Source organism: Columba livia, chromosome 17, assembly GCF_036013475.1.
Source record: "Columba livia isolate bColLiv1 breed racing homer chromosome 17, bColLiv1.pat.W.v2, whole genome shotgun sequence".
NCBI classification, from domain to species: Eukaryota; Metazoa; Chordata; class Aves; order Columbiformes; family Columbidae; genus Columba; species Columba livia.
Window position 1 is genome coordinate 6,217,206 of NC_088618.1, and position 13,129 is coordinate 6,230,334.

The following is a 13,129-nucleotide window of genomic DNA, read 5'->3' on the forward strand; positions in this document are numbered from 1 at the left end:
GTTTACACTAAATATTTCGGGGGAGGACTCAGGATTTCAAGAGAATGAAGCCTCCATTCCTGTTCTTATCAAAGCCATTGTAATTACACAGTGTGCTCTGATGGACTCAGGAGGGGTTTGCTGGAAGCTCTCAGTTAACTGTAGCTGCTGGCGGCCCAGACACGGGGAACAAGCAGGACCAAACTGGGCAGGGAGTTCTGGGGACTGTCAGGCCCATGGTCCTACCCGTAGGCAAGAAGGTTGAGGATCTCCAGGGCTGAGGCTGGGGTGCTGAGCGGGGACTATCTGTGCCTTGCTTCTTCTGCTGTAGGGCTGAGGACACTCCAGGGCTCCCACATGGCCACAGCGCCAGCCCCAAATTGCAGAGGGGGCCCTGCACAGCTTCCACAAACTGTGAATTCTCACATGCCCAGAGCCCATCATCCCAGTGCACAGCTCCCTCGCAGCCTGGCTTCGCTGGCACCGGCAGCAGGACCAGACCCTGCTGCACCCATCATGCCAAGGGGGACATGGGGCCTGTATCAGCACCCCCGTAACAACACTGCCCTACTCACAGCTTGCATTTGGGGACCCTGGGAGGAGGGATGGGGGGAAAGGCTGGGCTTGAGTAGGGAGGCAAAAAGGCTTGGGGTGCTAAGAGTGGCTTCTGGTGCTGAGGGAGTCTGGGATGCTGAGAGGGACTTGGGGTGCTATGGGTGACTTGGGGACAAGGAGCAGAGAGACAATACAAGAGACTGGGCACAAGCAGAGATGGTGGCCCACAGCGTAGAGCGCTACCCATGCTGGGGGGCACTGGGGCTCCGGGAGCCGGGGGGAACCATTTGAAACCGTGGGAGTCGTGGGGGGCTGCGGGGAGCCCCGGGGAGCCCCGGACCGGGGAAAAGCAGCGGATCCGTGAGGCTGGGCCGAGCCGGGGGGGCCGGGGGAGCCGCGGGCGGGGCCGGGGCGGCCGCCGGCGCCCTCCCCCGCCGATCGTTCCGCTCCTCTCCGAGCCGCTCCGCTCCTCTCCGCCCTCCGCCGCGCCGGCTCCTGCTCCGGCGGCAGCCCCAGCCCCCGCCCCCGGCCCGGCCCCGCTCCGCTCGTCTCGGCTTGGCTGGCAGCAGCGCGGAGGCTCCGCCGCGCCCGCCGCCGCCTCACCATGCCGGGGCCCCGTGGGCTCTGCCTGCTCGCCCTGCTGCTGGGCAGCCCCGCGGCCCCGCGACCAGGTAAGCGGGGCGGAGCGGGGCGGAGCGGGCCGGGGCTGCGGCGCGGCGCGGAGCGGGGCTCCCCGGGCACGGCCGCCGCCACCGCCGGGGCCCTGCGGATCTCCGCCGGGGGGTGCGAGCGTTGCCGAGGAGGGGGCACTGGCCGGGACCGGGCGGGGGGAATGCTGCCGTGATCGCGGAGGGGTGAGTCGGAACGGGGAGGGGGCAACCGGCACGGAAGGGGCTACTGGAACCGGCCGTGACACCCTCGACCGGGAATCTCCCGCTTCTGCGGCTCGTCGGGCCGGGCTGAAACTTCGGGCGTTGCTGGGAGAGCGTAGCGCCGGCACTGGCAGCGGCACCGGGAGGCACCGGGAGCGGCACCGCCAGCGGGAGCGACACGGGCATCGGGAGCTGCAGCGGCACCGGGAGCGGCAGCGGCATCAGGAGCGGCAGCGGGTCCGGCGGCCGCTCAGCACCGCGGAGCGGGGACAGCTCCCGCCGCCGGGGCCGGCTCTGCCGGGGTCGCTCCGGGCAGCCGCGTCCCGACGGGGACCCGTGTGCTAACGGGGGCCGTGCCACACCCTCCGCCGCCCTCCCGCAGGGAGAGCAGCCCAGTCTCCCCAGTCCCTGCTGTACCCAGCCTCCGGTGCCTCCAGCCTCCGGTGCCAGGTTCCTGCCCGTCTTCCTGTCCCACCGGCTCTGGCATGCAAGGGATGGCCGTGAGTGTTTTCCCAGGGGCTGCATGTTCATTCCACGTGTTTCACGTTTCCAACCAAACCCACTCCCTCTTCCTTTCCTGCTGCCGCGATGACAGACCTAAGAATAGGTTTTGGGACCCATTTGTGGGTGACTTGACGAAGTCATTGCAAACTAGCTCGGTGCTTAAGGATCGCTAAACCGGTGCCTGTCCCTGGTGTCTTGTAACTGGCAGGCTGTGGGGACGGGGCAGATGGGTTTTGCTGTGGTTACCGCTGCAGATTGGTCAGAGGGAGAACGGGAGACGCCAGTGTCTGCCTGTGCTGCAGTGGCTGTGCAGGGCCTGGCAGGCTGACCTCTGGGGCCAATTGTGTGTTTTTAGCAAAGAGTAACAGCTCCCCGTGTCAGGAGCGCTGTGCAATGCTGCCTGACCGGCTTCAGTTTCTGTTCTTGTGTCCAGATTGCATTAAAAGACTTGGACTTTTTGGTCTTAAACCTGTCTCTCCACAGAGAGTTTATATGACAGAATCCATCCTTCTGTCAGGGTAACAAAACAGAAATGGGTGTAGAATATGGCACTTTCTCTCTCACTTGCATGTGTTGGTTTTGGTGTACAGACATGCATGTACATACGGAGGAATCAGATCTGAAGTCTCTGTCCACTATCACATCCTGTTTCAGCATTGGAACAGAATGATCCTTCTCTCTGTCGTGCTACACAAACGCTCTTGTCCAAGCCATGGGTGAGCTGCTGCAGGAGATGTATGTGTACAGCGATAGTCCCCATGCCACCGTGGGAGGTCTGGGGGAGCTGGGCAAACAAACCGAGTGAGTGCAGGGCCCCGTACGGGGCTCACAGCTCTGCTGCTGTTGGGAGCACCCACTGAGAGCGCAGCTCCTCAGAACAGGACTGGCCCTTATGGCAAGTGTGATCTGTCATAAATCTCAGGGTAGGAGAACACAGCGTACCGAACTCCTCTTTCCTTGGCAGCGAGGGAGCTGATAAATAGTTGGCCCTGTACAAGGTTCAGTGAATTATTGCTGTAAAATCCCCAACTCCAGCACACACAGCCCAGGAGCTGGTAGCAACACGGCGGCTCTACCCCTGCCCGGGGGAAGGCTTGTGGTTCTGTTTGCAGGAGGTCACAGCTGTGGCCCCAATCTGTAAACCCTGCTGTTCCCAAACTGCAAGGGGGAGCAGGAACAGACCTTGCAGAGAGATCGTTTGCTGTGCTCCATCTGCCTGCTCTTTTGGTTCGTTCTTTCAGGAAACAACCAATTTCACATGACTTGCACCGATCAGTTGCTCGGCTGGTGGCTCTTCGGTGTTTTGCACTTGTGGAGCCATTTAGATCAACAGGGAGGAGGTGTGAAAGCCTCTCCTCTCGGCATCCGCGTGCACCCACCCACCAGCACAGTGCGCGGCAGCAGAGCCGGCAGCAGAGGCACGTCCCTCCACCAGGACTGGTGCCAGAAGGCTCCGGGCAGCTGCCTGCAAGGAGCATGGCCATGGGCAGAGATTTATTTAGTGGTGTGTGAATGCAGCATGTGAACAAGGGGGTGCAGGCAGGCTGGGTCCAGTCTGGCAGCTGCAGGCAGAAAAGGGCAGCGGCGCTGCCTGCGCTGACTAGAGGTGGTGATGGGACCAGCAAATCCTTCCTGAGGCTGTGGTGTGGGAGCAGAAATGCAGCCTGAGGGGTGCTGAGCATCAGGCTCCACCAGAGCCCCATCGTCTGTGCTCCCCCTTCTTTTCTTCAAGGCCTTTGGACACTGCCAGACTAGTTGTCACTGCGGAATGACAAGCCGCACAGGTTCACCTGGCTTTGTGGTGAGTGCAACACCATGGGAGAATTGTTCCAGAAAATTAGGTGCGTCCAACAGGAAGGAGAACTCAGCCAAGGCTGCAACAAGTGAACATGGCTGTGCCGCTGTGATGGCAGTGCCCAAGCGGTGTCATCCCCAGGGATGAGGTGACAGCAGCCAGGCTGCCGCGGGCTGCATGTCCAGAGATAACGGGGAGTGGAACTTGTCTGATGGGGAGTTGTCAGAGGCCACAAGAAATGTCTCCTCTTCCTTCTCTCCTTCTTGGCAGGAAGAATGAGGAAAGTCTGGATCAGTAGCAATAAAATGAAATTAATATCTCAGCCCTCTACTTCTCCTGCAGTATTGCCATTATGAATATATAAAGATGCTATTTAAAGCACACATTTTGTGGATATTACAGTGTCACAAATGTTTCCCTCTACACATTTTTAACCTCTTTTTCAGTGAGGAATTTGATACAAGTATTTGGGGCTGAAGAGGCAGCTGTAGACCAATGAACCTGAACGCGCTCATTTGGCATACAGAATGCTGCCCAGAGGTCATACAAAAGCAAACCATGCAAAAAGTGCAGAACATACTGGTGAATAATCCATCCCTTGTAGCTGTACATCTGCTTCTGCCGGGTTCAGAAATTGATAGATAATAAGTCACGGATGAGGCAGCATGCAGAGGTTCGGTGGGCACTGCTGGTGGGTCATGCAGGGGTTAAAAACACCCAGTGGTGAAATGGTCCATCCTGCCAGAGTGCAGGTGGTTTCACAGGTATTCCAGGTCATGATGCTTCATTATCCCATTTTGTACAAACAGATTCTTTTTAAAATGAAATGGGCTCTGTGTGATTAAACAACATGCAGCTTTTGATCTTGACTACAAGCAGCCTCAGAAATGTGTATATTACATCCTCTGTCATTGCAATGAGTACAGCCAGTTCCAGTGGGCTTTGAGGGAAAAAAAAGACTAACCTTCCGCGAGCAATCCAAAAGTTATTTACTTGATGTGATTTTATTTTTCAAATATTTGAAAACGGTTACTGAACAGTAAAATATGCTCCAAGGAAATCCTGTTACAAAACACAGGCTATATTTTAATTAGCATAACATGCAGTTACATGGCTGGAACTGGAGCCTGCCAATAAACGTATCTTTCGGGAGTTCAGATAGATGTCTATAGAAAATACAGTGTGAGCACTGGCTTTCCAATTTTCCAGTCCATCAGGATGGATTTACGCTCCTGACAGGGCTATGAAATTGCTGAACACAGGGCTGAGGGAGCTCTGTGTATTTAACCGCTTGACTTGCCAGGCACAGGGTGCTGGGAGAGGCACAAATGTGTCCCTGTTTCGGCCCAAGGGTCCCAGCAGCTCTGGGGGGGATCACCTGCCAGATGGGCAGGGTGGCAACAAGCACATTGCCCCCACCCCTTAGAGCTCCAGCAGAGCCAGCAACCAGGATGGACAATGCTGGTATGGAACACACCGCACGGGGCAATACCCAGCCGTTCCCCTTCCTCAGCAGAGCCACATGTGGGGACAAAGGCATGTTTCCAGCAGAGCATGACTTGGGAGCAGAAACCCTGGCATGTAGCCAGTGCCAGCACCCATGGCAGTGGGGACAGGGACCTGACACCCCTTCAGCCACAGCCTCAGGGCATGTGTATGTCCCTGGATGGGGTGGTTAGGTCTGCCAAGGGTGGCAGAGCTGCAAAGAAAAAAAATATCTTCAAAGTCCTTATGTTGGCTGTGCTGGGACAGGACCAATGTCCCTGGACACACATTTGTGCCACATACTGCTGCCTTGGAGACAGAGAGCAAAGCCCAGAGACAGGAGGGCTCTGGGGGGCTGCAGTGGCACAAGGAGGGGCTGGCATCACTCTGATGCTCATTAACTGTCTTCCATAAGATTCCCGAGCCCCTCCCAAAAGGACCTGCTTCACAAGATCACTTTTCATGCTGACCTGCACGTGAGAGATGCTAGATGGGATACATGAAGGGGACCTGCATGATCTGAGTGCCTCAGCTGCTCCACAGTCCTGAGTCCAACTCAGCACCTGGGTAACTCTGTCTGCATGAGCCTGGATGAAATAAGGAGAAATGCTTTGCAGAAAGCAGCACTTTTCTGCTGACGGAACGTGTCCTTCCTTTCAGAGGACAGGCTGCCAGCTGCCTGTCTGTCTGTCTTGTTTCACAGCTTGTTAACAGATCAGTTTTTACAGATGTTTTTGCACAGACCAGTGGGGCTGGTCTGCTCTGATCTGCATCCTCTGGTGAAGATCCACTCGCTGCAGCCCTGCCCCACTGGGAGAGGAAATCCCCAGACAGAAGGATGCTTGCCCTGCACCCGAGCCTGAGCCCAGGCTTTCAGCTTCTGCCCCGGAAAAAGCTGAGCTGCTCAGGCAGGACAGGCTGGTCACCCACTGCCATCCCCACAGCGATTGCTGCAGCAACTGTACCCCAGGAAGATGAAAAAAGTGGAATATATTAACTTCTGATACTTGCAGCAACCCCCTTGTTGCTCAGCTCTATCTCCCAGGCTTCATCTGTAAGGATTTCAGAAATCAGAGGAGATCCACAGAGCTGGGCAGCTGGAGGAGCCGACTGGAGCCTGGAGAGGAGGAGGGAACACCAGGAAACTCCTGGAGAATGGGCCATTTTTCATCACTGAGTCCCCCTTGATCAGGTGGGCCTGTGTTCCCAGGGTACTGAGAAGCTGCTTCCCCTCTGTTCCTTGTTTCACTTGCTGAAATCCATGGCCATAGTGCAGCTGAGGCTGAAGTACACCTGATGCAGGCAGAGAGCACAGTCCCGACTTAGCCAGCTTTTTAAATTTTCTTTTCCTTCTTTTTCTTTCCCTGGGGAGAAGCCATAAAAACAACTGACCAAGAGGGACCTGTGTGCTGGCTGAACCCAGAGCTTTCCAGATGCGAAGCAAGGAAGTGCTGCCTGGATTCCCCAGGTCTGCATTGTGCAGGGACAAGCAGAGATTTATCCAGATCCTTCTCCCTTTCCTGTCCCCAGGATCCCATCACCTGCAGCAGAAGGTGTTCAGCCCTGGAGAGCTGAGGGGCTTGGCTTCGAATCCTCTCAGGGAGGGCCAATGGGCACAGAAAGGAAAACCGTATTAGCACCCCAGGACAGATGGCTGCAGTGGGAAGATACAAGGAAACCTCATGCGACTGAAAGCCAAGCTCAAAGCCAAGCTCCCAGGAGCAGCAGGGAGGGAATGAGGGAATGTGGGAGCAGCCTGGCCACTAAACCCAGCTCTAGAGGTGCGATTCCAAATGCAAAGTGTTAGTCTGGAGAGGAAATTTGGTGCCAAATGCAAATGCATCCAAAAATTCAAGTGCAACAGAAGGAATATCTGTGGGACTGATCCCAGAGCAGTGTGATCTGCTTGGCAAAAAGGATTTTCATGTCTGTGTCCATCTCACCGTCTCGCACACTTGTACATTATATGCTGAAGCAAGGACCTGTGGGAGCTGTGCTAGGAGAGGTAGCTCAGCAGGGATCACCCCAGAGAAGGGACAGCAAATGTGCTCCCCAGGGCTGCCAGGGGACTTTGGGTGATGTGCTGCAGCCCATCAAAGAGGGAATTGCTGTGGGGAGCTGCACAGAACAGGCAGGAGTGAGGGAATCTTCTAGAAACTGGTCAATTTGGGGTGCTTTCAGAGCTAGTCAGAAGGGCTGAAAATATTTAAAATTCAAGAGAGAATCTCCATCTGACATTTTAGGGTGGATTAATGGAGCATGTCAGCATTTAGTGGATGAGAGCCTTTCATCTCAGGTAGATGGGTGGCTGGGGGACAATACCAGAGGAAGCACTCCTGATGCCCCCTTTGCTGCCCTCCTGCAGCCCAGCAGCTCTTCCCCCAACCATGGGGCTGCAGAACAACCTGCAGGAACTGGGCTTGCATTTTCCGATAAGGATTTAAATGCTATTTCAGATGTTTAAAAAAAAAAGTAGCCCCCAAACCCAGCACCTTGAGATGTGGAAAACTTGCTTCCTAGAACACATAGAGCACACAGCCACCGTCAGACAACAGTTCTCCTTGCCCCTTACCATCCATCCAGATTATTCATGCAGCAGTTTTTAAATTGCTGTTGGACACTATATTTACATAAATATGTGAGCCAATGAGATCTAAAACCTTGGTGAGCTCTAAATGGTGCATTAGGTTTTGGAAAGAGGATTTTATCAATTTACTGAGAGTACAAATCAACAGAGCAGAATTTACAAACCCATCAAAAAGCGAGGTGACAGTTTGGAATTAATCCTCTGCCCAAGGCACACAATGTACCTCCACAAATATATCCCAATATAAATATATTTGAGAAATAGTGAAGGAAAATGTAACTTCTAATGCCTTTGTACGCTGCCAGCAAAACGACTGCAGCGTCATCAGGGAGATGAATGGAGCTAATGTCATCGGGAAGGTGCAGCCGCCTCCCGCTTTATTTTTATCCAGGCTCCATCCCCAGCCTGAATTGAAATACTTCAATTTGTCTTTGTGCCAGAATTTCCCCCCAAAAATCTTTTTTTTAAAAAGCATAAATGAGGAAAAAAACCACAATTAAGTGTGGTTTCTTTGCACACCCCCACCACTCAGAGCAGAACCAGCGTGTGATGGGGGACATGATGCATCTGCCAGTGCCCCAGGGCTGGATGGTGTTGGGGGGTGACTGTGGCGTTGGGATAGTAACTGGCACTGTCTGGGGACATTTCTACATTGATAGGGATGGGGTCAGGGCTTTCCCAGGGCTCAAGGGATGCTCCATGGGCTACAGTCCCCAGACCAGTAGCAGCAGCTGCCTTGAGGGAGCTGAGCTTCCCAGTGTTTGCTGGACAATGGCACCACTGCTTGCACAAGGAGTGAAAATGGGGTTTGGTCTCCCAGCCAGTGCAGCATCGTCAAGGCACCAATTCCTGCTTCTCCTGGGCCCGTGATCTGCATCTACCAGGAGAAGATACACAGGATCCAGGCAGCCCTGGCCTCAGAGGAGCTGGAGTTGCTCTGTCAGGGCTTCAACACTGACACAGAGATGAAATCAGTGAGGCAATTTCAATCAGGAGCAAACTTTTCAAGCCATCTAATCATAATAATAATAAAAAAAGGCTTCTCTTCAGCTTTTGGTACACAGAGGAGCCCATGCCTGGCAGCAGTGAAATGGCTCTTTATTGTGTAGATGAGTGTGAAGGACACGGCTGCATTCCCACCCAGGAACGCATTGAGCCTTTCTTGGAACTGGTGAGGAAAGGTGGGAGGGAAGGGTGCAGCAAAACTGCAGCTGCAGCCTAGTGCTCTCCTGACAGTGACACAGGGAGGATCAGCCTGCTCCCCCAGAGGCAAATCTTTAGTTTTTCCACTACAAAAAAATCTTTTACAGCATCTAAATTCAAAACCATTTTCCATTCCTCTAGCTGGGGCTTATCTAGAGTCTCTGCAGCGAAAGACAACTGCACTGCAGTCACCCAACACTCTGCTCCCCAGCCCTGGGCATAAGCCACCATAGGTCCCGGCTGGGACCCGTCTGGCAGAGCCCCAAGGGCTCTGCTGGGTGGCACCGCCTGCACCCCGCTTCCACAGCCTCCTGCTGCCCTGGCATGTGCCCAGACCTTACCTTGCGCAAGAGTTCTGAGGCTCCACATGCACTGCCGGCAGAGTGAGGGCAGAGACATTTCAGGGTGTTGCAGCATGGCGAGGGGCTGAGGGCACCAGCTCAACACCATGACAGAGCTGGGAGCTGGCGGGATGGCTGCACTGACAGCATCACAGCTGCACCAATGGCCTCAGCAGCAGTGAGCTTCTGGGAGCCAAGCTACAGCACAACCAACAGCTCACTCTGCTCACCGGTAGCCCAGCAGTTTCCTGCAGGCTCAAGCATTACACCTGGATCTGAAAAACAAAAAAGAAAAAACCCTCCGGCCTCAGGAATAAGCAAAATCACCTGTTTGCAGCCCCAACATCGCCACGTTGGCCATCCATGCTGTGAGGAACCAGCTGTTGCAAACTAAAGAGATAAAACCAAGACAGCAGAACCACAGACACACGGATGAGAAGAGGCAATGCTGGGGTGCAGCAGCTCTGGTCAGCCAGGCACTGCTGGGGGGGCAGCTCATGCTGAAACACGCTGGGAGATGCTCTGGAGTGCCAACCACCCAGCTCTGCTGGCGGGTGCAACACAGGGCGATTGCGACTCATTATTGCTCGTTGGTACATTGTCGCCCAACCGCACAAATTGAATTGAGTCACGGCAAATAACATCTCCTCCAGTGACTCAGATTATCTGCACTGGCTTCCATGGGCAAGGGCTGTATTTTTCCACATTTCTGCTCCACATGCATCAAAGTGGCCTCACAAGCAAAGTCTTTCTCAAATTACAGAGCACTACATCTTTGATCAAAACAAGCAGCCTGAATAAATAGCAAAGGCAACAGCCTGCTTAGATCCAGGACTATGAGCCCAGAGTCAAAGTCAGTTCTGGAAAAGGCATTCAGCTCTGAAAAATTCCTTCGCAAGACCCCCAGCACCATTCTTGCCTACAGTCTGGAACATTCACTGATGGAAAATTCACGTTATAAGTTTATGTTGAACCTGCTGCTGCTCTTCCCACTCCCATGAACTTGGCTGTTGAGTTTCTCACAACCCACAGGCTCCTGCCTCCAGCTGCTGCTTCGGGCTATGCTGCACCAGGCAGGGTCCTTCTCTGAGTGTTTAATATTGCATGTCAGAAAGGCAATCCTTAAAAACAGATTTATTTCTCAGATGTGCCTATTTTAATCATACTACACTGCTATCAAAAGTACATTAAGAATCATGATTACCCTGTAGGAACATAAACAATAGCAGCAGTAGAAAAAAAACTTATCCAAGCTGGACAACACACTGTTTTTTATAATTTGCCGATTCGTTACCTGCTGGGAAGAACAGAGTCGGGCACTTTCTCACCACATTTCACAGTCAGCAGGGTGTGTCAAAAATAATAATATCTCTAGGAAATACGCCCAGGCCCCAGCAATATGACATGCATGTTTTACAAGAAAATATGAGGAACATCTGACAGAGCCCCCTCTACTCACACTGATTCAAATATCAAAGCTTGTCAAGTGCCACTGATCCCGAAGCCATCCAGCCACTGTGATGTCGCACACTGCCAGAGCTGCTCTGATGGGAGCAGAAAAGCTGCAAACTGAAGAGCTGTCCCCAGGAGAGCCTGATGGTCTGGCACAGCCAGATCCAGTCCCACTCCCCAAAACAGCCAGATAGAGCTTGTTTGGGGAAATGAGCCTCAGTGCTGGCATTTAAGGGCTTTCTCATTTAACTCAATCCACCTGTGCTTAATGAGCACAACAGGCCATCTTTCACATATCTGTGCTTTCTGATTTTTTTTTTATTTAAGGAATTCTTGGGAGAGCAGGATGGAGATATTGCCAAGTCCCTAGTGGGGAGATGTTTATCCATTCCCCTCATCAGCATGCCTGTCCCTGCGCCCATGGCCGAGGGGCAGCAAAGCTCCCAGAGGGACACAGCACATCTCACCTGGGATGAGGGGGAAGGTGGGGGCAATGGGGGCATCTCCAGGCAGTGCAGGGTGCCCTGAGGTGGGTAGGCACAGGGGAGCAGCTGCCAGTGAGCATCTGCTGCGAGGCACAGCGGGCAGCGACATGGTCCAGCCAGGGGACCAAGTCCTCTTTGCTTGGTTACAATGTGCTTTTACGTGTGTTTTGGGGGAACATGGGGGTTTTCTGGGCATTGGTGGTGGCCGGGCAGTGGTGCTGGGAGCAGAGAACCCAGCACCTCGTCAGGCTCGTTAGCTGGGCGCAGCGGCCGTGCAGTCCTCGTGTGCGCTCAACAAAGAGCCTGTCATCTTTGTTCCCAATGTACTTGTGCCCCCACAAAGACTATCATTATCCTTTCTGATATAATTAAGATCAATCAAATGGAATAATAGAGCAGAGGTCAGGGCAGGCTGTTACTTACTTGGGGAACAAGGGGCTGCTTTTATCAGAAATACCAGTAAGCCAGCTTAACTGTTCTGAGTTTCAGAAATTACAAACGTGCCTTCTAATTGCACGTCCTCCTGTGCTGGGGAGGAGGAGGGACCCCAAGAGAGGCTTTGTCTGGAGCACACACGTTGCCAGGCCCCGCAGCGAGGTCTGGCCACACAGCCTCTGGGGCTGCTGTCACTGAGCAGCGTGGCTAAATTACCTTTTTCCAGGGTCTGATGGGTCATGCCACCGATCCTGGGCTAGTAGGAAACTCTCTGCCCCCTGCCTGCCCAGCTGGTGCAGTGTGGGTGAACACGGGTGTGGAGGAATTCAGAGGGATGCAGAAGGATGTGGAGGTGGCTGGGTCCCGGCAGGGGACCGGGCAGGGCTCGGGGTTGCACCGGGAGCAAGGGTACTGCTGCTGCTCACCATGCAGGAGGACTGTGCTTCTCTCCTGCCATCGTGATGGCTAATGAAAATATATTTGCTATCTGTATTAATTAAAATAAAGTGCAGCGTCTCATCATTAGGCTCTGTGGGAGAAGCCATACGTAGGTTATCATCATCCAGCACGACATAGTGCAGAAATGGAATTAGTTCTGCCAGGCCATCTTTAAAACACAAATCACTGATGACTGATAGAGCTGACAATTAATTATACAAAAAACAGTGTCACTGAAAAATGAAAGGGAGGACTGAGAGGAGTAGCAGCAGCAGCCTGGCTGCCCTGCGGTGGTGGAACTGGGAAGGGCTGGGACAGGGCAAGGTGGTGAAGCTTGTGCCAGCCCCGAGCTGCTGCTCTGCCCCCAGCAGAAAGACTCTGGCTTTACTGAGACAAAAATAAATAATAATAAAAAAATAATTGCATTTCGTATTTCTTCAGCCAAATCTTATCTAAAAAGGGGCTCATTTCTAGAAAAACAGGCCAGCACGGTGTGCCGGTGCATCCTGCAGCATGGCAAGTCTGGGTGCGCAGGACGTGCCGGGTGCTGCGGCTGCTGCACGGAGCTGAGCGGTGGCTGTGCTGGCTGCCACGGGGAGCTGCCGTGCTGCCAAACCCAAAATTGTTTTGACATAATGAGGATCTGGCAGCTGAAGTGCAGTTTATTACTTTCTTTGGAGGGAAAATACTAAGTGAGGGAGGAGGTGACTGGCTGACAACCTGCATCACGTCTGCCTGGTGGTGTTCAGGGCTGCTACACAGCGTTTGGGAGCAGAACATATCCTGTCCTTTGGCCACGTGTGGTTTAGAGCCGCAATCGCACTGCTTCGCCGGGGTATGCCGGGCGCGAGGATGGGCAGGGCCGGGCTTTGCCCTAGTTACTGACAACCTCCACGGCACAGACCGGCTCCGCAATCGATGGAGCCCAATAACTGTAATAACCACAAACATCAGCAGCCCAACACTTCTCCTGCCTTCCTGATTGCTAGCAGCGGGAC

General features: G+C 53.8%; 1 protein-coding gene and 1 long non-coding RNA gene across 3 annotated transcripts in view; one reads left to right on the forward strand and one right to left on the reverse strand.

Annotated features, from left to right (window-relative positions):
• The first annotated feature begins 978 nt into the window (after positions 1 to 978).
• The window catches only part of SEZ6L (seizure related 6 homolog like), a 38,984-nt gene continuing 26,833 nt past the window's right edge, over positions 979 to 13,129 (forward strand). The window contains exon 1 of one of the 2 annotated variants that reach the window (XM_065033642.1): positions 979 to 1,205. In XM_065033642.1, the coding sequence (XP_064889714.1) occupies positions 1,139 to 1,205 (67 nt within the window). In that variant the 5' untranslated portion in view covers positions 979 to 1,138. The remainder of the gene's footprint in view (positions 1,206 to 13,129) is intronic. The other variant, XM_065033643.1, reaches the window with a different exon arrangement.
• LOC110357499 (uncharacterized) lies at positions 5,677 to 10,958 on the reverse strand. The gene is made up of 3 exons (XR_002411204.2): positions 10,781 to 10,958; positions 9,322 to 9,596; positions 5,677 to 6,554 (listed from the first exon to the last, which is right to left on the reverse strand). It is a non-coding gene; the product is annotated as an uncharacterized LOC110357499 (long non-coding RNA).